Genomic DNA, 25,367 nt, shown 5'->3' on the forward strand with positions numbered 1-25,367 from the left:
TAGCAAACGACTAACATCTGATAGATCTCACGGGATTCTTTTATGTCGTTATTTTAAACAGTTATTTTATTAATGTACAGAATTATTTTGTTTATTATAATGAAAGTTATTAATAAGCTATTTTTGGATGGATTTTCCCGAAACAAAAGGCGATATTTCAACGAGTCTGGCAGTTCGTTTAAATAAGGTCACCTGTCGATTGCAACGACACAAAACATGAAATTTTCAAAAAAGCTGCTGAAATAACCCTGTCCAGCAGCGATGACCGTCGACAGCGTAATTAACCATGCGTATTATTTATTAACGATACCCATTAGTGTTTCGTTGGATCGGTGAAACGACGTGAAGTAAAAAAAAAATCGATAGACGCCCGTTTAATAATTGACGTGTATGAGCAAACAGAAAAAAATTAAAATGGACACCGCGCCATCGATGGAAACGGGGAAATCGTTCGAATTAAATAGCGTGTTGTACAATTTTTTTGGACAGACCGTTCAATTTCGCTTTGCAATGCAATTTCGAGGGAAAGCGAATTCCGTCGTTGTTATAACTTTTTTACTACCGCGTATGGAATAAAATAATTCAAACAATGGTATTCGTAATAACTTTTGTAAACATTTTTACAAAAATAGAAAAAATTTGATGTAACTCGTAATTTCAAAATTTTATGCTGTAATAACTCTAGTTACTGACATGTTCAGAAATCTGCAATATTTTTAACAAGTTTGAATAAAATACTTCGTTACTGCAAAGTTTGCATATATATCATATACCTTGCAACTAGGCCACAAAGTCATAAAGATACGAAGCTCAGAGGGCTTCTTAGAAGCCAACAAGATCTCAAATAACGATCTTTCCAAAGTAAGTGGAGGCTCGTTACGAAGTCAGTAGCGTTTGCCGCGCGGTAAGCAAGGCCAGAAACGAGCCAATTATACAAAAACTTTACTCTAACAAAGTGGACGACTTCCACTAACCTCCAACTATAACAATATCCCTCACCCGCTCGCGATGCTAATTAACATTTCCATATTCCGTGGCGCTATCTTTCGAAGCAAGCGAACGAGAGAAGACAAAGTGCCGGGGTCTTTTACCTGCCACCGAGGCTGGGTTATAAATTTATAGATTTAATCTTCGGGGAATAACTCTCGTGAGACGGCGCTATCTTGAATCCACGGCTTAGATAAGAATGTGATACCTTTTAAAGAGGACAATCCAGTTCGGTATAATTGCGCTAATGGATGTCAAACGTCGAAGAAATACTTCAAAAGACACGATGTCTCCCCTCGTCTATGGACGACAACATCTCAATTTAAAGTAGAAAAGGTGGAATGTCGGTTTTAAAGAGGATTTTGTTTAAAAGTCTTTTAACTATTACGGAGATGGAGATAATTCGAATTAATTAAAACTACTACGAGGATTTGAATCTACAAGTTAATTCCTTCGAGAATTGTCGCTTAAAAGTTTTTGTGATTATTATCATTAATTAAAGTTAAGTAAACGTAAGGGACAAAGAAAATTATTTATAGGTAAAGCACTGGAATAATATTTTCTTAACCGTAATTCTGTGACCTATCATACAGGAAATAATAAACACACAGCAAACTATTATATCTTTCGAACATTATTTGCCGCGGTCTGGGTCGATGACTCCCGAGGTCTGGCCGACTTTAATTGCGAAAATAAATCACAAATTCTTCTTCGTCGCCATTGTACAATCACACCTATTATTTCTGTAATTATCTTCGGCTCAATAGTAGATACCAGATAAGCGCTCTTCACAGGTCGATGCCCACGTACTACACAACCGTTCGTCGAACAACAATATTTAATTAATATCGCCGTCATCTCCGCAAGATATGGCCGATTCTATTAGACATGCATTAGCAATCCGAAGGCGCGGATGTTTCTATAACCGGGCCATTGTTTTCGGCCTTTCACGGTGTGTTAATTTGAATCTCCCGCTGCGAGAGGGCCGTCGTTCGAAATAACAAATGATTCGTAACAGGACTCCTATCGAGATAAACTTCCTACCTAAATTGAGTTTGCGAACCCAACACCTTGTACTGTTATTAAATTGTAATTGTCTTTTGGCACCGCCATCGTCGGTTTATGATGTATCGACTGTAATTTGTCATGTGGGTGTGTAATTTTAAGATTGTATTCTCGATAAAGAATGGTAAATTTAATTGGATAATCATTACTAAGGCTTAAACACATTAATACATCATTTATTTTTAAATACAATCAATGAGAAAATGTATTCCTGCAAAAACGTCTAATAACTTGTATGTATTATTTGTACCTATCAAACGTACTTTAGCAGTTTAAAGGTTTTTGTGCGCTTTTATAAATTTTATCATAAAATCTTCGTGTTCTAAGTTCCGCTTGAGATCTTCTACTTTTGATTTTAAATATGGTTCGCTGATACTTACTCTTTTTTGGAAAATCTTCGAAAACTGTTTTTTGAGATGGTTAGCTTTTAACTAAGGCACTATCAACACATAGGTCAAGATTAGTAACATCAATATAAATCAAAAATATGGTGGCTTTAATTCCTCATTCGAAGACGATGCAGACAGTTTAGAAAAAATGATTTCTAAAACGGAAGATAATTTTGAAGATTTAGATTTAGATTTGGAATCAGATGTTGATGATGGTGGTATATCTGTAAGTACTGTGTATATAGCCATGGTAGCTATTTTACAGCCGTTATGACTAAGCAAATTTGAATTAATTTAAATTAATATCGATAACTAATCTTATATATTTTCCAGGTTTTTAGAGGACAAGTATTCACATTTAAAATACCAAATATAGTACTGATTAACAGATTTAATAATCGCATTACATTACATTTACAGTAAATTATATCATGATCTGAAATAATCCCCTCCTCCACGAAGTCCATTTCTCCGACCACGTTGCTGTCAATTATAATATTATCGTAAATTGAGTCAATTAGCGTAAATGATAATTGCGTTATTCGAAATAGCCTGCTTATGATTAGATGTAAGCCAACGGAGTATATGTAGATGATGTAATGCCCGAGATTTGCAGTTACTTGACACACCAATCCTAAAATCACCACCCTATCAATCATATGCAATACAAAGTTCGTCGAGTTCTCCAGTGCATCGAGAAATAGATTATTATTGCACATTAGTGGTGCATATATCATCGTCACGATTAAACTTAAACCCTAATCCATACTTATTCTATTACATCACTTACATTGAATGTGAGAGGTTTAAATTCATACTACTGCAATGCAACTGGTTCTAATCTTCATATTATTCTGAAACAAATTGTACCCATTCATTCTGGTGAATTTTAATTTAATGCAAATTCCTGGTACTGTTAATTAATAATAATATCGTTTATTACTGTTCGGATATTAAGATATATTTCAACCAAACAAATTGAGTCGATTACGAAGAGTTTTCAACCCTTCTTAGATTGAAGCTGAGGTTGATAAGTTGACAATCATTCATTATTGAGATGTTTAGTGCTTACTAAGGAAGATGTAAATGCATTAAACAAGCTGATCTTCTAGGTACAAAAGGCTATATGGGCTGGAGATCTAATTGAAGATCTTTTCTCGAGAGAAGTTCTTCGCAGATTAAAGAGCAATATTACAAGGAAAATGCAGGGTTTACTATTATAAACCATTAACAACTTTCATTTTGGTTTTATCTTTTGGGAATCTAATTTGGTATCATTTGTAACTCCCAATATTTTTTTATTCTTCTATATTTTTGATAATTGTTCCCTTTAGGTATTTTATTTTGTACTGTTTTATTAGGTGTAAGTAGAGTTAGGTCTGTACGTATTTGTATCTGTCTATATGTCTGTATGTATGGTCTCTTCTAGAGAATATCTCCTTGTTAGTTCTTCTATAAAATAATGTGTAAATCTTTCTAAAGAAACTCAAAATCAATACTTTTTCTATTTACCTCTATTTTATGAAGATATTTGTCACAATGATGAAGTTCATTAATCACAAATTTCATGCAGTTCAATTGGCCATTATGTCTGTTGATAGTGATTTATATTTTATTTTTCTAGTGGATTCTAGAAATCGTCTTTCTTAGTAGGATGCAGTAACTCTTGACACCCAATAAGTATTTTTAGTCTTGAAAACACCACGACGCTAATCACGTAAGACAGCGGTTTTCAACATCTTTCATATGTTAGACAATACAATTTATAAAATAATCACAAACAATCGTAACGAATCGATAAGAATTGTCAGAAATTAAACTAGCAAAACTCTAAACGTCAAGAAAAAATCTTAGTATACTGGTTAAATACTCAATTGAATGAAATAGTCTGGAATTGCATTTGAAAAACGTTAAACATCGATAAGAAACAGGAAATTATACTGCCCTTATTATTGTAGAGTACAATGATTTGTGAATTCATATGCATAAGTTTTAGATTTAGGAAGAGGTTTGGAATTACTTTACATAGATTACAGTATCAAGATTTCAAAAACCAATCTGGATAATGTAAATCCATATCCCAGGATTAAAGAAGAATCCTCTAATTCAGACTGCAAGAAAATGTCTAATCCCTGAACAGAATCTGCACTGCAAGGAAAACTTTGGAAATTAAATTGGTCGAATCCAAACTTCCAAAAAGTTTGGAATTATATTGGCCATTCGACATGTTCTAAGAAATAGCCTGGAATTACACTAAACAGATTTCAGACTACAAGAAAATGTCCGAAATTACCCTGACCAGAATTTGAAATGAAAAAAATTTGTCAAACAGTCTGGAATTAGAGTAGCCAGGTATTAGGCTGCAAGAATATGTCTGAAATTGACCCTGATCAGAAAATATGGAATTAAAACCAGCTCTCAGAGATGGCAGACCATAAATACATACAAAGAACATCCTCAAAGTAACCATACATTATACACATGTACAAATGTTTCTATGTGGGCCCACACGATATGTATCTAGACGATAGTTTAATTCGTTCCACATATTTTGTAGCTTTATCCTGTCAATTATCATCACTACAGCTTTAATCCTTTCCCTTAGTTCTTCTAATGTGTTTGGTAGTGGGGGCACCTAGGTGGTCAAGGAAATAAAGGTAGATCATTTGCACCAACACTGTCAATCCAGCGATGCGGAAGTTCATTCACATATCTGCAAGCTTGTATTATCTAATGCCGTACCAATAAAATCTTGGAATCAATATTTTGTAGTAACTCTGTATATTGATATTTTTATATCATATGTTGACCCTTTCTTGACTACACTTTAGCGATGTTGTTTGAATAATTAGTGTGATACACTAAAGTTTAATGAGTGATTAATTCGTAATGAATATCAATATATTGTTTTCTGTATTCTGTATGCAATTCTTTTAAGTATATGTTTTTTTAGAATTGACTTTTATTTTCTTATGTACTCTTCGTTGCCATACTGAACTTCGTTTCGTTCATTATAACAAAAAAAATAAAATGTAAAAGAACACATCTGATGATATAATTAAAAAATTCTTTAATTTATCCATTCAATTAAAATTTTTATTACAATAAAATTTGTAATAATCAACAATAATAATTGAAACATTAAAATTTTAACACCCGGTTTTTAAAATAAATTGACTTGATAATTTATTATAGCAGTAATAAAACCATCGGATTATTAAAACCGCTTACGAGTCGGTCGTAATAACGCGTCATGAATATTTCAGTTGGTCGAATGACGTATCTAGCGCCATACGAACTTTACGATTTCCCGTATTTACCAATATAATCTTGGAAACTCGTCGTACATCGTATTAAATCTTTGTTCGCCCTTTATTGCCCATTGTGTTTTCGACACGTTTTATTCACACGGCGTCTTTACAAGTAAATTACTCCTTTTGGACATGGAATTTCTTATCCCAATCTATGTGCTCACTGAAAATAAATGAAAATGAAACACGTTTAACGCCCTCTTCGTCTTATTAAAGAAGCTTTCTATGCCTGTCGCGGAGGCGACAATCAATCGACTGGTTACAAAAGATTACATTAGTTGTTATCTAAGATCTTGCATTTCCAAACGGAAGATAGTAAATAAGTTAAGTGGTTTTCACTAAAAAAATATGTGACTTGAAAATTAAATTTTTTAGTTGTGGGTTGGAAGTTGTATACAATTTTGAAAATTTATTGTTTATTTGCGATAGTATAAGTTACATTGAGGGTGGTCTGTTTGGTTATAAACATCTGGCACACCACGGTTAATGTTCGGCGAAGCTTGAAATTCGTACAAAAATAATGGTACAAAACATGGACAGCTGAAAACAAAATCCACAAACAATCCCATAAATTTAAAACTGCTCGTTTACCTGGGTTGTAAGTCGACGGAATTTGCGATTCATGGGTGGGCATATTGTCTCCTCGGGCGATGCCTAATTTGAATTTTATGTTACCGACGTCTGCTAGCGCTTCGTGGTGCAAATTTACAAGTACTGAAAAGGTTTACTGGCTAAATCATAAAACCACGTCCCACATCGACCTCCCCTCGACATTCCGACGATCAATTTGACACGGATCGCGTCAATATAACCTTCAATGGACCTGCTGTCTCCTTATAAGCCCTGCTTATTGTGTTGTTAGTCACAAAACCCGTTATTACGACTGGTTCCAACAACGATTGTCGTTTTATTATCGATAAATTAATATCGTAACAATCGGTAATCAGAAATCTTCGTACATTTATTATTGATTAATATGCTTATTATTTTTTATAACCCCAAAAAGAATTACTTTTGAATCAGTCTTCAAGTTTTCATAAATTTTAATAAAAGTTCGGCAAAGTTTCAAGTAATTTTGATTAAAACTGTTTAAAAAGAAATCCATGTGAATATATCCTTTAGGTAATAAAAGATTCTGTTCAACTCGAGTTCAATAAATAAATGAGTTAAGAGCCCGTATACATTCAAACTTCCTCATTAATTAAACTTTCCCAATGAGTCTTGCGGATGTGAGTGAGCCCTAAGTGCTTACGCCAAATTAAAAACTGCCGGACATTGTTGAAACGAGCGTGAACAGACTCCAAGAGGCGTATAAATGGATTCAAAATGTCTCTAGGGTATAAGACATGCGTATATATGCGTTTTTCCACCCTCATTTTACCTTTTTTTTACTTTTATTTTTTTTAGTACACTATCCCTGCATTCACTCACGGTTTCAGTTCACTTTTACACCACTATCTTTGGCGAATGGTTGGTCCCCAAGCTTGCGGTGTGGTCCGAGCAGGGAACAGTAAAAATTAAGCGTCTGTTTGTGTACAGAATACGAAAGAGAACGTTTTTTTTTTCGGTTTACTGTGCGCGTGAACCCACGGGAAACGGCTCCCGGAAAGGAATAACACCGCCCTTCGAGGTACACTATCAATCCGCGCGATCTCCTTAAAGCACTACGCATCTCGCATAATAAAACAATTAAAGTGCTTCTTCTTTTTTCCGATCTCGTACGGAACCAGCTTCTTAAAAAAGAACTTGGTGGTTAGTATTATTTTAAATGAACGTGCAAACGATCATTTAATGTCTGTTAACATGTACTTACTATTTTCATCCAATCAACTTTTTCTTTGTGAAAGGGCAATTTCTTAATGGAACAAGTTATTATGATTATACAGTTTACCTACCATAATTCATATTTTAAAGTATATTAAACGTCGATCTTGTCCCGGTAGCTTTAATTTAAGTCGTTCGAGCGAGTTTGTGTTTAATATGTTGCAATTTACGTTATGCGCTATTAACCTACTAAATCAGCTTCAGCTCAGTACCCGTAATCTGTTAATAATTGAGTTTGGAAATGTAATGTTGTACTTTGTATGAAAATATCTTCTCCTTTTTTTAACATTTACCTCAAGAAAAAGAAGCAGTAAATCACAAATCAATTATTACTTAGAGACCAATAATTCAACTGCCTGCTAGAAAGACCTTTACGAAAAGTAGGGCATTTCCGAGAACTAATCGGAAACTTTTCAAGCCCCTTGACGCGTCATTAACTTCGCCCTTTTCCAATTCGAAGGCATCGGAATTAAACGCCAATTACACTGCGTACAGGTTCGGACCAGCCCATCCTTTATATGCACGAAGAGAACCACTCACATAATTCATATCTAGATTGCAACAACCCTCCAGAACCCCCGACATCAGCACGCTATCTATTAAATTTTCACGGAGTAAATTATTAAAGCCTTCAGTTTACCGAACAGGGATTGTTAGGTAAGCCGTGGACTATGTTCGTCCCTCAACGTCCGGCCGCTGTTAAAGTGACGTCCACATCAATAATTTCCAATCGAGGTTGTATTTTGGAGTATCGAATTGCACCAATGCACCCCGATGACAAATTGTTTGTTGTCGCTGAGCATGTAGTCACAAACGCATTATTTTCATACAGGAAATTACAATAATTGTTTCAATTTTTCAATTAGTCAAAAAGCATTGATGGTTGTAAATATTTTCCTAAAAACAGTTTTAACAATTTAAAATGGTATAAATATTAATGTAATCAATATCTTATTGTATTATAATACTTGAGATAAGGTTATATTAAATGTTATACAGAGTAGAACAAAAATCTTGAAACGCATATTTTTGTTAAGCGCATAAACTTTTATCACATTTTGCACAGGCTGATATTATCATTTGCCGTTTAGAGGATGTATAAACAGTGCAAGTCTTCCTTTTTCTAAGCTTGTTTGTATCCTTAGTATTCTTTTCATCAACATATACTGAGATATATGTTCATCAACAACATCAACGCTTTTAATTTACCTCCGACTTACATTTACCTCCAGTATCGTTATCAATTTGGCCGTAAAAATTTTGAATTGAAAAAGATTTGTTTTCAAAAACGCAAACATACTGTGCACTGATCTTTCTTTTTCTCGACATTACCGTGCGAAAACATTCCAGTGGTGTACTGTCATCAACACCTAACTCCTCAATATTAGATGGGCTGCTTTTTTCTAACCTGCGATATATAAAAGTGTCTATACCGAAAAACAATTTCCATGAATCCAAGATCGTTTTGCATTTTGTGCCATTCCTTTTATGCCAGAAACCATAAGAACTACATTTTGCTTTCTTCTCCTAACGTTTGGACACAGTATATGTTTTACCCACAAAGTGATTTTATTTTTTCCAGTCAAAGTTGGATCTGTTTTCACTGGTTTGTTGGTTTCGCTTCATCAGCAGACTGTTCTGAATCAGTCATGTTACTGTACTAAGACGGTGCATCTAGCTCTGGTTCTTCCAACCTTTGTTTATATGGTTGTGAAGATTCGGGCAGGTATGAAGCAGCTATGTAGGATACTAATTAAAAAGTATTGCTGACAGACTTACTGAGTCAATGCGCTTTGTCGCTTGATGAGAAAAATGTTCACATTATAAAATAACTGCACATACGCGGTTTATTACAGATGCCCCTACTGCTGAAGGTTAAAACTCAGCTACATGTCAGCTACAGGCTGGAAAAACAGCGTTGCAAATCGTAGTTTCTCTAAAAATGTGAGCAAAATACTTATATGGCGACAAAAGATGGGTTAAAACCTATGAGGTTATATGGTACACAATTCTTAGGTTGTGCAAAAGAGAACCATATCCAAGTAATACAAACACCTAACTAAAGTTCTGCTTGTCATGGTGAATGTTACATGGTATGTAAGGAGAAATGAGATACACACAGCGCTAAACATTACAACACAGAACGGAGAGACTACAGAAGTACTTGAACTTCTGAATTTGAGCTGGTGTAGTTGCATGTAAAAAGTCACTGGATTAAATTAGTGTATTACATTTTCACTATTATTTCGCACTGACGTAGGCGATGTTGCTATTTGACTAACCGATTGTCTTTCGGTTAGGTTATTTGACTTTCGACTAAGGTAAAATTCAATTTATTGTAAAAAATACGTTTGACTGAGAGATGTTTGTTTTGTTTGAAGCATATTGTGAGTATAAATGACATAGCTGTTTATAAAAGCAATATTCAATATCCGAACAATTAACATAAACCAGTTATGAATTACTCACCAAGTTATAGATTTGACTTGTTTGAGCCTTTGCCCCAATATGGTGAAGCATCAATCATGTACTTTGTACCACTATCACACATCATCAGCACTTTCAATCCATATTTTGCAGGTTTATTAATTATTAGGTATGATCCAGGAGTATAATTTTCACGTCATTTTTGAATAAACATCTCACATATTTCTTACAGGAACATATTTGTCTTTTTCTAAGTAAATGCGTATATACTTATTATCATCGAAGCAGAGACAAGACATAAGGAACGTATATCTTCATTTCATCATTGTTGCTATATGTTGTGGTCAACTTCTTGATAGCTGTCAGTACTAATACTGTCATAAGAGCTTATATTTATTTCGAAGAATTCTTTTATGCTCTAAAATTTGGTGAAACTAAGGCGGTCTTGCGACGATCATCTCAAAGTTTGTCCACTACTCTATTTCATCGATTACGTCATTTGTAAAAAATAAAGTAAAATACTTTTTTCGGACACTCACTGGAAATGGCCTATATTTCCTTATTACAAATCGTAAAGAAAAGTACCTCATTTCTTTATAGCAACCAAATAAACAATTAATTATTTATTAGAATAAATATTAAACGTACAATTATTAAGGTTAGAGAAGCTTATACTTGATGTACACTGTTGTAACTCTAAATCACCACATGTTAGTGACGATTTTGATAACACCTTCTGATGAACTCCTGATGAATCATTACTTTATTTTTTTTGTTTGGTTGCTGTAGTGAGGGAAACGGCAGAAACGTCAATTTGATTCTCGAGCTCGTCGTGTACTTTTTAAATAATTTCTTATAAAATGTAGGTGGTAATTCATTTAAATTGAGTGTCCGAAAAAACTTCATGTATTATTCTTAAAGAAAAGTAACTTCTTCTTTACTCATCGCGTTTCTAATCTCGTCTTCGCCTCGATTAGAAAATTCGCGATTCATAAAGAAAAAAGTATACTTTCTTTACTTATAATACAAATAACTATTTCTGTTTGTACTTTTACTAAAAATGGCTTTATTGTTTAAAATTTTACCGGTTTTAAAACAATAAATCCATTTTTAATAAAAGTACAAACAGAAAAAGTATTTTACTTTATTTAAAAATAAAATGGAAAGAAATAATGATTACAACAATATTTCTAAAAAAGTACTACAAATTACATCATACTACAAATTACATATATTATGCCCATAACGATGCTTTATAATATCATCGTCATTCACATCATTAAATTTGTGGTACACATTTCGCTTTCCAACTTTACAAGTCAAACACAAAAACAAGAAACAACAACGCTGTTATACAAAAACAGTACATCAAAATTAAAAAGTTACGTAAAGGACAATTAAAAAATCGTCCGCGCACGATAACTTTTTAACCACAATGTTATACGAAAAATCAGCTAAAAACGAATAAAAATAAGAAAGTAAACCTGCTTAATATAAACATGCATCGTATTAACATGTATTATTAACATCAACGTAATCTAACATTTGGTATACACATAGTGTTTATTTTTTAAATTACTTATTTGAATTTTTGAAATGAATGTTTAATTTTGTAACTTTTTAAAATGACAGGTAAATAAAATATAGACCTATGTTAAATTTAAACAACCCTCGACTATATACAGTTGGGCTATTAATATTGAAAATGAAGCGGCGGTTTCCATAAAAATCGCATATATTATAATCCGGCAGCGATAAAATTTTGAAAATAAATATGGAGTAGCGTTAATACCTAACGATTAAAAATGTATGGGGTGAACATTAAAACAAACCTCGCGTGACGTGTCCATTTCCGTTGGGTAGTCGGCGTATTTCTGTTTATTTTCCGAATTCCGCTCGCCCTGCACCCTGTATCCTGACCTGGCTAGTAGTACTTTCGCAATATATTTTTATTACACGACCCCCGCGAATTCACAGTCTGGGATATAAATCAGCCAACAGCCTGGTCGTATTTTTACCCCTATATATTTTTATTTTTAATCCGCACGCTGTTGGAAAACGGCAAAGCCCACCAATTCAGGACGGGTATTGGTAGTGAAAAAAAGCGGCACTGAAAAAATGGTTTGGAACAAATAAAAGCCCTCTGGCCGCACGGGTCCTAAAGTGCGGATAAATATTCGGATTGACAAGCGCTCTAACTATCGCCCATCGATAAAAACGTGCGTAAATTCGAACACGTCACGAATGTCCGATCACATTCAAACTAAAAATGGCATCGACTATTACAGTATATACATTTTTCCTACGTACATTTTTTATTTATTGTCCGAGTGAATTTGAACTTTTAACAATTTATCGAAAATTATTCAACCTTTTTTATTGAAAATGACCAATAAAATTGGAAACAATTTGGAAACTATTTTTTAAACTAAATCTGGTTATCTGGTATTCCATTAATCCACTATTCCCAAATTATTCCCTCGCATACCCAAATCTCAACATCAACTCTCAACCGAGGAAACAGAATACCAAGAATTGTTCATGACCTCCACAGTAAACTATCGCTCGTTTTGTTTCAGTGCTCCGGGACGACTTCCGTGCAACCCCCAGTGACACCAAAGTGGCGGCTGGAGAAACCGCTCTCCTTCAATGTGGCGCCCCCAAAGGACATCCCGACCCAACGGTATACTGGAAGAAGAACAACAAAGCTTTGGAAACGGATGGAAGGAGGGTCCGGCTAGTCGACGGCGGGAATCTGATGATTTCCGATGTCAGACAGTACGACGAAGGCCGTTACCAGTGCGTAGCACACAACTTGGTGGGCTCTAGAGAGACTCCTTTGGTCACGTTGACTGTTCACGGTAATTTCCCCCTTGGCTGACTTGTTGAGAACCCCCAGGACCCTCTTTCGGCGGTTCCATGAGGCGTTACAGGAACGACGCTCCCGGAATGCTTAAGTAGCAGTCGACAGAGGGAAATGGCGTGGGTTAAATTAATTTCGAAAGCGAAAGTTTGTGGTTTCACGTAGATTTATAGTCTAAGAGAAATGTGTGCAAATTGAGTGTTGGAATTCGAGTTAAATATAGTAACGTAAAACTTTATTCTAGTGTATACTTTTAAGAGTATTCCATTTTTATAACACCTCACATTTTAGACTTATAAAAAATGTTGGAAGTAATTGTTTTGGTTTCGTTCACGTATAGTTCGCATACGTGAGATCGCATTGCAAAAGTTAATGTAACATACGGGTCGGATTCCAATAAGGTTTGCGAAGCAGTAGCCGCAGAAGCTAACGTATCGCGACGAATCGTTTGTTGCAGTGAAACCGGTCTTCAACAAGAAACCGGAGGATGTGGTCGCGCTCTCTGGCCAGCGCGTGGTCTTCCAATGTACAGTGGATGGCGATCCAACACCGACGGTCTTGTGGAGCAGGGAGGATGGCAAGATGCCCATCGGACGGGCCCGCATTCGTGACGACAAATCACTGCTGATAGAGAACGTACAACCTGCCGACGAGGGAGTCTACATCTGCGAGGCGAAGAACCTGGTTGGCACGATTAAGGAGCAGGCGTCTTTGGTGGTCAACTGTAAGTTTCCTTGACAAAATTCCTTGCTTTATTATTTCAAGATGAATCACGATTCACGAATGTGCGAAATTTATACAATAGAAGAGATGAAAAACTGTTTTTACTATGCGAATTTAAAGAAATATTCTTTTGTATTTCCAACCCCTAGCTTTATTCGCAAAACATTCAGCGCCGAGTAAAGATAAAAAACCGTTCAATATTTCATAAAGTGTTTTTAAGGATGAGAAATAACAACGAATTTCTCCCATCTCGTTCTATTTTAATTAAATCACAACAGCGTCTCTTGAAAAAAATCCATTTGGTCCACTTCTGCAAGCCCGCGCTCCGTTGCACTTATTTGGGCATATGTGGTCCCTTACCTCTTATACTCTTTGGTGGATGGTTTTTTTATTCGTGTTCCTGTAGGATGAAGAAAAATCGAAACATCCGCCACTCGACCGTTGAGGTTTTTGCTCGTCTAGACGGCCGAGTAGCCCGTGTATAATTTAAAAATTGAATTCAGCGATGGGCCGAGAAAGTAGAACGGGAAGTTTGCCAGACCACCAAGAGTGGAAAAATATTTTTGCAGAGTATTTGGAATTTTTAATTAAATTTACTTGGTTATTCAAGAGAAATTCATATAGCTAATATAAAATCGTGTGGTTATTTACGTTGACTTTAAAAATGTTATTTAGTAGAGGAATTAATTTTTTCATTTCTTTTTAGCTCAACCCGTATTTATAGAAAGCCCACGCGATCAAACCGTTAGCTTAAACGGAGTAGCAGAGTTTCACTGCGCAGCAACAGGTAATCCGCCTCCAAGCGTATTCTGGAATAAGGAAGGTTCACAGTTGCTCATGTTTCCGGAAAACTCTTACGGCCATATGCATGTGAGCCAGGACGGGACGTTGCGGATTCAAGGGGTTCAACGTGAGGATGCAGGATACCTTGTGTGTTCAGCTCTGAGCGTGGCAGGTTCGAACACAACCAGGGCTTTCCTTCAGGTAAGTTAAGTTTTCAAAGTCCGCTTAGTGCATTACGCTTTGGCGGAAGTTGAAGGCAGTGCGCGACGAACGTAGAGATTCGGATTACGAGTTGTAGGGATGAATTTCCGTAACGGGAAAAGTTAAAGAGGATAATGTGAATCCCTTAAAGAGATTACGGGTGGAATATTTTTGAGGACCGTCTTCCACTTTGCATAAAATCGGAACGGTTTCCGTTTGCTGTAATTGAAATTCTCGTTTAATGAAAACACATTTCGGAATACTTTTAACTTTGTTGTAGATTTAACATTTTATTTCACATATTCAATTTTTTTTAGGTTACGTCAGTAGCAGATCTTCCACCACCGATAATCCAAATAGGTCCGGCAAATCAAACGCTCCCCCTTCATAGTATGGTAACGTTACACTGCAAAGCTACGAACCCTGAAGGAAACCCTCCGAAAATCCGTTGGCTGAAAGACGGGAAAATCCTACAGCCCAGTAGTACACCCGATCGATATTCAATTACACCTGGAGGCACCCTGGATATAGACGGTACGTTGGCTTCTTTTTAACATCTGGTCAAACTTTTACGCTCTTATGTCCCAATTTCAGATCTCCATATTGAAGATTCCGCCCTGTATACTTGTTCAGCCGTTTCGGAGAGCGGTGAAAGCTCCTGGTCTGCATCGCTAAGCGTCGTCGAGGGATCGTCCATTCCAATGCATCGTAGTCCAGATCCGTCCACTTTTCCCAAGGCACCTGCAGTTCCCAGGATCATCAATGCAACAGAGTCTAGTGTTAGCTTAACATGGGAAAGTAGCAACGACGACGTAGGATTAGTTGGATATACGGTGGAATATTGGAGTCCTGATTTACAAACGGGATGGGTCGTTGCCGCCCATAGAGTACCCCGTCCTTTTATGGTAGTGCGTGAATTAAAACCGGACAGTTCTTATGTGTTCATAGTGCGCGCAGAAAATTCTCACGGCCTATCGCCGGCAAGTGGTGTTAGTTCTACAGCTAGAACTTTAGCAAACTCCCGTACCGTCCTTCGATCGGAATTGGATACCGCAAGAGCGATGTTGAGTACAAAATTAGTCGAACTGCACGACGCTCGTGCTTTAACTTCTAGTTCCATTGAGTTATCTTGGATTTTTAGTGCACCGGACTACGTGGAAGGACTTTACATTCGCTTTCGAGAACTTAGCGGCGGATCTCACAACTATAACATTTTAACAGTGTTAAACGTCGAAAGTAGTTCCTATACCGTGACGAATTTAAAGAAGTTTACCAAATATGAATTTTTTATTTCGCCATTTTATAAAAGTGTTGAGGGACAACCATCAAATTCACGAGTTGCTCAAACGTTAGAAGATATTCCCTCAGCACCACCGGATAATATTTCAGGTGATGTTTTTAATGAGACTGCAGGTTGGCTTAGATGGTCTCCTCCACCACCTCAACACCACAACGGTGTCATTCAAGGCTATAAAATACTTATTAAAGGAACAAATTCGAGATCAATTCAAACAAATTCTAGTACTACATCGATTTTAATAAATAATTTAACCGCTGGTGGGCATTATAATGCGAAAGTTGCTGCGTATACAAAAGCTGGAATGGGTCCCTATTCAAGTAACATTCCACTTTTAACGACATTTAGAGCTCAAAGTCCAAGAACTTTAGGACCGGTAATTCCCATAGTACGTCAAACATGGTTCGTAGCTCTCCTTGCCATATTAGCGTTAATCATATTAGGTATAACGGGAGGTTTCGTGTATTTGAAACGAAGACAATCAATGAATAAGCAGTTAGGACATTTAAACGTTCCAGTAGTAAACGCAAACCAATTGAATAACAAAGAAAGTTTATGGATTGATAGAGGTTGGAGAGCAACTGATTGCGATAAAGACTCTTCAATTCCTTTAGCAAACCAACCTGCTGATTACGCGGAAGTTGACACTAGAAGTCTTTCAACGTTCTACAACAAAAAAAGCCCTGATAATCCTACTCCTTATGCAACGACAATGTTACTCCCTCCACCGAATTGGTCCGAAATCATCCCTCCACCTCCAGATCATCCACCGCCAGATTGTCCAAGAGATAACAACGCTCCATGTCCACCTCCTCGCGGAGGAAGTAGTTGCGGAAGTGCTGGATACGCTTGCTACGCTGTCCACGTTCCAAGTCATTCTGGAAGTCAATGTAGTCGCATAACACAATATCCAAGGGCAGGTTCTTGTGGCAATTGCGATGCTCACTGTTCTTTAGCTAGTGGAAGTTCTGGTAGGAGATCTAATCAACGCGGACATTGCCACCCCCAACACGCCTGTGATAACAAAGTTTGGGGAAATCAACATTGGGAAGATGGCGATGCGGACGTAGAAACCGATAGACACTCGTGTTCAAGTAGTCACGATACAACATGTTCATGTAGCGAGTCTTCCTGCTTATATGCAGAAGCTGGTCCGTCCGTAAACATAAGGCCGATGCCCCAACACTGCCAGATGAAGAGGTGCGTAAAGTAAACGATCTTGATGAGACAAACGGTCGTGTTACATATCGAAATTGATGGAAATTGGCGATGTTTTCGAGTTGACTAGTCCGTAGATGTTTAGTTACCTCTCCGTAAGCAAACTGATGGATGCACGACTGCGAACCCGTCTTCCTGCTAAAGTACAGCTTCGGAATCGGAGGGGACAATAATCAATTCGCCGCAAATTATTTCAGCTACATTAAATAATAATAAAAGCGAAATAGCAAACGAGAGAAAGATGAAATAACTCTTACAAACCGAAAATTAATTGAGAAATAAGTTCTGCTAATCCTTGTAGAAACAAAACGGACGAATAGAACTGTTTTTTTAGTGAACATATAAATACGTAATGGTATACTCCAACATGAAAGCTTGTACTATAATAACCAAAGAACTTTAATGTTTTCGTCTCTAGATTTCTCTAGAGCCTATCTCTCGGAGCAACAATACAATCTCAGACTGAATTCCTATTTTTTCTTAGCAATACTACTTTATGACGACGATGATCATTTGTATCCTCTTAGATTAGGTTTTGTATACATTGTGATTTAGATTAAACCCATTGGAACGAAAAAGAAAATAAAAAAATAAGAATAAAGTTTATCAATGAACGAATTGACTACTACTTGTGTAAATATGTCTTGTAATCTTGTAAATATCGAGTTGTTACTATGTATAATTAATAAGTGGACGATACGTATATAGATATGAGATAACGGACTTAATGAAATGACAGTGTAAGTTTTTCTTTTTGTAGAGAACTTCGTGTAAGATATGATGTAGATATTTATGACTTTTTGTTCTGTTATTTATAATTAAATAAACTTGTACTTATATAAAAAGTGTTTAATTTCATAAAAGGTTATAAAATCAAATCAAATTTTTCTTAAAGATATAATAACATCCACACCATTTCGATAAATATCTAGTAAGTATCATTAATTCCATCATATTTACTCCACACGCGTTCATTTAATATACATTTATCTGTGGTCACGATCTACAGGAAGCATTGCTAATTTGAAATTTGTTTCCAAGTCTTGTCCCGGCAGCTGTGTTAAATAGGATATCAAACGTTTAACGTAGCGGCTATCGGAGATCAACAAGCAATTATCTGTTCCGAAGATCTACGCACAATGACGCTGTAGCCACGGCTGCAGCCGTATAAAACGTGGCCAGAGGCGAAGAGATTTCTAATAATTTAATAATACATGAGTGGCTCGTACCGAGTTATCTTGGGTTACTATCGTATTCTCCTGCCGTAGGAACAACTAGTCGGTAGACCAAACCGCTGTGCAGGCAGATTCCTGCGAAATTGCCACTGTCGCTGCTGGCTGACAACAGACCGTGATTACCGCGTTCAGTCCGCGAGCAACCAACATGGAAATTCGCGTGGAGAGACGAGAAAAAAGACAGTAATGACGTAATGATATCCTGCGCGCGCTTTATTAATAGCTCTCGTTCTTCCGTTGAAGTATTTGTATAACTGTACCACCATTTCCATAAACTTTAAAAGCCGTTTTCTCTTCCCACCCGGATGAAAATATTTATTTTATTTTCAACTTCAATAACAGAGTTGATAATGTCTTCCACAAATCATAAAGGTGTCAAAAACGATCTTGTAAATGAATTATTTATGAACATAGTCGGTGAAATAAGGAAGCACTTATCCAATATGTAAAGTAAACTCGCGGAACGGTTTTCTCGTTTTTCCTTAGAGGGCGTTATTTTGCTACAAGTTTATTATTATGGTACTTTTAAACTTTGGCGAATTTATGCGTTAGTTACGCTTGTGATTACGCAGTCGAAACGGTCTAATTTATAGTACGAATTTATGAATAATTTAACCAAACGCAGACGGCTGTAAATTAACGAAATTAAAACAACCGACACGGCGAATTGATTCGGCTTGAATTAATTGCTTTATTAATTTTCTCAATGTGAGCGGTGCGAGTCAGCATGCGGTATATCGATGTGGGAATTTATGCAGACACGCGATGCATCAAATATAACATTTAGGCAAGGTCAGCAAATTTGTGGGTGTAAATTACATGGATCACACAGTGGGATATTTTAAAAGTAATAACTTTTCATCGTAAAATAAATCGAAATCCATTAATTTTAACTTCAATATCTGTCTATAAATAGGTATCACGATTTATAAATTAAATAAACGAATCGGAGTTCGAATAGTGTTAAACGGAAGATATAAGATACGACTGTGGCATAAATGCGAAAACAGACTTACAAAAAGGTGGTAAACCATTCGTGGTCGTTCGTTATGTTTTTCCCTTTTTCACTTATCTTAAGAACGCACCTGCCTTTTCACGTTCCATCTTTAGAAAGCACGCCAATCTTCATGTGTTATCTTTACGCTGTAGCCGCATTAAGCCGAACGCATCTAGATTGGGCTAATGAAAAGGACACGACAACACAATCTCGTCTGACATATACGACGTGTCTTTTACTTAATTCTGCAATTACTTCATCAGACCAATCTCGCCAATCGATTTTTTTACACGAAGGCGTTCACGTTAATGTAAATGGAAATACTGATATTAAAGGAAAAAAAACGATTCCGATATTGATATAAACCGGTGGCATTACAAGTGATTTTAAATTTGCATGGATTAAAGTATCATGTTCCATTTATAAATTTCCTTTTCTGACTTACGATTATTACCGTAATGGATTATTCCGATTTCACCCGGCAAGAATTTCCTAAGTGCACAGATATGAAAATACACAACATTTCACCATTTATAAAGATATCATATTCTGGACTACATATACATAGGAGCCATAAGCTACTTCTGGTGTCTAAAGTCATTATCGCGCCCGGAAATTTATTATTAGGTGACACACGCTCGAGGTAACGAAGGCAAAGATCCAACTAGAATCAAATTGCCCATAAAATACCTATGTTTAGTACCGTCCTGTCCTCCGCTTATTAAAATAAACGCCCAGGAATTTCGCACGCGCTCGCGATTTAATGCTAACGTTTGTTTTCCATTAACCCAGAGCCCATTCGAAATTCCATAAGGAACGCCCGGAGCAACGCACCTAAATGACAACATCTCTTCGGCCCCGGCCTTATTCCCGTCGTTAAGCTCTTGGTATCTCTAGTGCAATTCCGCGGTAGTTGCAAGGCATTACCGACGGTACACTGCCAGAATATCTTGATCCACGAATCGTACGGGCGTGTCCTGGAAGCCTCATAACCGTTCTTCAACAATGCGAAGAGGTTAATAGCTCCGACAGGTACAAAAATGAAGCTGTTGCGCCCACACGAACCTATTTTGCTGCCGAGAAACCATCTCACGCATTCTGAATCTTTATGCAAATCCTTATTCAGAACAAGCCACCGGTATATAAAAAATCCTTAAGAAGGATTTAAACTTCAGGGGCAAAAACGTGGGCGTTGTTATTCACAAATATGGTATTGTTTAATGTTATTTATTACAGAGCTAAATGCCCATGCTGGAGAATGTAGGTAATGATGCACAAGAGTTATAAACACAACAAAAAGGATTATGTAAACAAGAAATTTAAAAAATTATATTTTGGTTTGTGATATTACTTCTATTTTTGGAGATAAAAATTGTTCGATGTGTGTGTAATCGTACAAAAATACGACCTTAATCCACAAGTCATGTTAGTACACAATGGTGCAAAAACGGAATTAGCTACGATGACAAAATTTGAAATATGACTAAAATCGTAGATCTGTATCATTTATTGATAATAAGGTAATTGTATACAATAAGCAAGTAACAGAGTAATTGAAATATTTGAGTCATATCGAGTCTATCTCATTATGACCAAAAATACCTAGTGTTCATGGCAGAAAACATGGCACTATAGTGATCATTGATAGAAAGATACTCATTGACAGTAATAGCACGATCATTTTCACCGTCGAAAATATATGGTTCGGTATGAAATCAATAACGCATACTTTGTATATTGATAAAGCTAATAGGTTCATCGCTGAAGATGATGCAGATGAGCATAATTTAAGAAGTTTTAGTTCTTGAATTAATTGGATCTTGTAAGAGTGTAACCTTCTAAGAGTGGAAATCTTTACGCATTATTCGCCACAATGTGGTTTGAGAGAATTTCAATTCCTGCGAACGGCGTGGATCGAATAATTTAGCTCATTTTGAACTGAGGCACTTGGTGGGATTTTTAATAATTTCCAAACGTTGCTCGTTTGTGAAGTTCAACATGATAAAAAGGTTACTGACGTTTTTTGAAAATGTTTCACTGACGTTTTAAGGTTCATCACGAAAACAATCAAAGCTGGTGTTCTTATTAAAATACAAAAATATTTATGTTCCTATTGGAAAAGTTAGGTTACGTATGTAATATAATTTTCAAGAAAGAGTTTGTTAGCAAGTTTTCAACCTTTTGACGAAATTTTCACAACTTGGCACATCGTGAATGTTGACACATAACAGTTCGAATTTTTATTGTCAAGCTTCGCTTTTACTGCAGATGAACTCAACTATGTTACAACAATTCGCAATAATTTATAATTGAAACCGAATGTTCTCTTCAATTTGATCTAATGCAGGCTATAAAATGTTGCTTGTTAGATTACGATCACGAAGACTATTGATTCTAAAATCCACATGATACAGTCACTTGTGATGAATGTATGGCTTGCTGACGCATTTTGAAACCAAGAATCAAAATTTTTTGATTAATTTCTTGAAATTTACCACATTGTAAAAAGATATGTTCACAACTTCATTAATTCAAAACGTTCTTACGGACTTAATCCCAATGTTTACTAATGGCAACTGTCAAATATCAGCGTTCTAGATGTAATACGAAGCAAGTCGTGCGAAATTTAAAACGTAGGTTTTTGACTTTTTAATATTTCAATTATAATTGCTTAGCAGCAAGTGGTAGTCAGAACGTATGCAAAGCTTTTTCTTAGTAGTAGATATATACAGATTTTCAACGACTAGATACGGCTAATGCCGGACTATACACTTGCAGAAAACTATATACAGCTGGCATAGGAATAGATACTGATAATGGATGATTAGATAGAACCTCCTCTTGAATAAACAGATAACGCTGCCAGACAAATACTGCTAAGAAGGTATTAGACACCGTTTGCAGAAGCCTAGATACTGCTGGAATAGGATTTGATGTAGCTGCTTTTTATAGAGGACTAAGTAGATACTGTTCATGCAAAACTACATTTTAATATTAAAAACAAAAATAAACCAAAAGGGGTTAGACACACATTAATATTTTTGATGTAACTGAAAAATAAATTAAAACACTCTTCTTATTACTAATTAAGTAATCTCTTTGTCTCTCTCGCTCTCTCTCTTATAGCTTCTTTGTTGCACCACTGTTGATACCTTAGGCCCCTTCTCTGCCTGTAATGTTGGCAGCTTTTTGTGTAATGTAATTAAGTAAGACTCAAATAAAAATCGGAAATATAAGTTATAAATAACTAAGCAATTCTATTGAATTGAATTGCTTTTTTGGTTGATACTAGAAACACATTTGGAAAAAGAGAAACTGTTGAACCATTTTTGTTTTGATATACAGAAAGAAATGACCTGTATACAGGGAATTGGCATATGGAAATACTTACTTTTTACAGATGATAAAGTAATATGTTTTTTATGGTTCTGCGGGATCTCAGCCCATAAGCCACAGTGCAAAACGAAACTAATCAACGTTCAACATTCACAAGAAGTAATTTAACTAAAAGATATCAAATAATATTAGCACTCTTCATCATGAAAATAAAAATAATTTTGAAAATCTCATAACAATTTCTGATTAAAATCGTTATAACATCAAGTGGCAAGGAGAAACCATGCAATAGCAAAGAACTGGTGAATTCCGGCCGATATGATTCGTATTTATCGCAGTTGAAAAATATATGATTTCAATCCCCCGTCTCAAATCAACACGAACAATTGGGAGACTGTAAAATATTAATTTTATTTAGATGGGCACGGGAACATGCATGACCGGTCTTCAGCCTGACAACAGTTGAAAAGAGATTCCTAGAAACGTCACGAAGGTACTGAGTCTGTCTGTACTGATATGTTTGATTCCAGAGTCTGCACCAGTCCTTCTTTACAAGTTTCTCCCTGCAGAAAGTAATATGTTATAACACATACTTATAATCATACTATAATAATCATGTGTTGGGTGTAATGCTATGACGAATGTGCGTATTTCAAAATATTAACAAAACTAGGCAAAATTGTCTCAAAAAGTAATAAATTTCAACGAACTTTAAGAAAACTGAGTGGGAATCTGATAAAATCTATAGCGATTTTGCAATAGTTTATTTGAATACCAAAACATACTATTATTAGGAAAAAAAAACAATAGGTGAATTTTATTCTTTTAAAATTAAGAATTTGTCGTCTCAACAAATATTACATAAAAAGAAAGTAATGTATTTGCTGACCACAACGGAAAGTGGTAATAAAAGTTTCCGTTACATTCAATAGATCTCCCCCTCACGCGATTCGCAACGGGATATACATTTGGAATTCTCCACCCACAAAGATAAAGTTAATAGCTCTAATAGCCCAACGCGCTCGGGGTCGAAAGTAAATCGTCACAAACTAATGGGCTCGATGTGGATGGGGCATTTGAAATGGAAATAAAGTAATTACTGGTGTATTTGTACTCTGTCTGGTGGTCCGTTTCGGCCTCCCCTTTCTAGAGCAAGACACAACCAATTCGATTTGCATTATTCCGCCGACGTTGCGGTACATTATGCCGAAGTACCGAGCTCCGCCCGGGACCTGTAACCGTAAACCCTCGTCCAAGTACAACTTGAATTACATAAATACATCGCGGAACAATTTTATATTTCGAGTCGTATGCAAATTTCGTTTCGTTGAGGTCTGTTCACGGCTTGGTTGGGTACAACAAAAAAATGTACTCTGGGTGTGGTCGTGTAATTTAACCCAAATTTGCATATATTATATGTACGTATTCCCAAAGGAGCTACGCGTCCGCTATACGAGGTTGTAAACTGATCCTGTGGTTACATGTGGCGGCGTAAATTTTCCGTATTCTGGATAACACTTTTGTACATAACTAAAACAAGACATGTTTACTACTGAGTAATGCCAACTCTACCATGTGTTATGCATCATAACCATAACAATTTTAATAACAATACTTTCTAATCGAAATTGATATGAGCAACTAATAGATATAGTTGAATATTAAGTGAACAAATAAAATCTCCTCCTGAATAAATTTCCTATATAACTCATTTTATAATACATAACTGAACAAGACATGTTAACTGTTAAATCTTGACTCAATCATGTGTGGTGAAGCAACATGTGTATAAAGGTATATAACGATGACAGTTTCAAAAACAATACTATTCCCAACTACCAATGAATCTAATCGTAATTGAAATGAGCGATTAGTATACACAGACGATGCTCAAGCGAATGACTCGTGGAAAAGTCCATAGAGAAGCTAACGAATGCAGGCAAAGTCCTCCTCCGTTCCCTGCTCGTTATTGATTTATGGCATTTCGGCGGTAAGTTTACGGGCGTCCGTGGACTCGTCGCTCGCTGTACGTGTGTATATTCCTAACCGGAGTCGTTATTTATGCAAATGCGACCCAGGAAGGGAAGTACGGGAGTTCAGTGCAGAAGATAAACATGCAAAATTGAGGTTGGCTTTAATTAAAGCGTTTTATGTGGCGACTAGCGGCGCAGATAGCTCGCCGGAACTGTAATGTATTATGCACACTGGGCTAGTTAAAATGTTAGTTTCGTTCGCTTGTTGATTTGAGAAAACAGACCGACAGTGCAGAATTGCGGCTTTTGGTTTAAATTTTGAGGACTACGTTTAAACAAGAACATTATGACGACGACTATGTACTTAATGTTTTGCAGCAAATTCTTCCATCTAGCAGCCCCAAGAGATTACGGTTGTATTAAACCCTCATTATATTTGCATAAATGAAAACCTTTTCTTCAAACTTTATTAAAATATATATGTTTTCTCTCTAATATTTCATTAGGTTCTTTAATAAAACATATACTTGATTTATTTAATATAAATCTTCTTTTCCTTAAACATAAATATTATATTTGATTTAATTAAAATTATTATCAAGGATTTAATTTTTAACAATTTTTTTTTACAGGTCATCTGACGTAACAATAGAGTATGTTGTGCATGGTGCTTTACATATATTATACAAAATATATATTAGAGAGAGATTATATTCGTCCAAAATGGGTGAAAATCAG

The 25,367-nt window shown here is 35.9% G+C and overlaps 1 protein-coding gene across 1 annotated transcript in view; it reads left to right on the plus strand.

The window, feature by feature from the left end:
• LOC111413813 (roundabout homolog 2-like) overlaps positions 1–17,933 on the plus strand; it is a 160,935-nt gene extending 143,002 nt beyond the window's left edge. Inside the window, exons 3-7 of the mRNA XM_023044922.2 lie at positions 12,583–12,864; positions 13,324–13,590; positions 14,296–14,573; positions 14,891–15,107; positions 15,168–17,933. Coding sequence (XP_022900690.1) covers positions 12,583–12,864; positions 13,324–13,590; positions 14,296–14,573; positions 14,891–15,107; positions 15,168–17,083 — 2,960 coding nt within the window. The 3' untranslated portion in view covers positions 17,084–17,933. The remainder of the gene's footprint in view (positions 1–12,582; positions 12,865–13,323; positions 13,591–14,295; positions 14,574–14,890; positions 15,108–15,167) is intronic.
• Positions 17,934–25,367: the final 7,434 nt, after the last annotated feature.

This window comes from Onthophagus taurus, chromosome 1, assembly GCF_036711975.1.
Source record: "Onthophagus taurus isolate NC chromosome 1, IU_Otau_3.0, whole genome shotgun sequence".
Taxonomy (NCBI): Eukaryota; Metazoa; Arthropoda; class Insecta; order Coleoptera; family Scarabaeidae; genus Onthophagus; species Onthophagus taurus.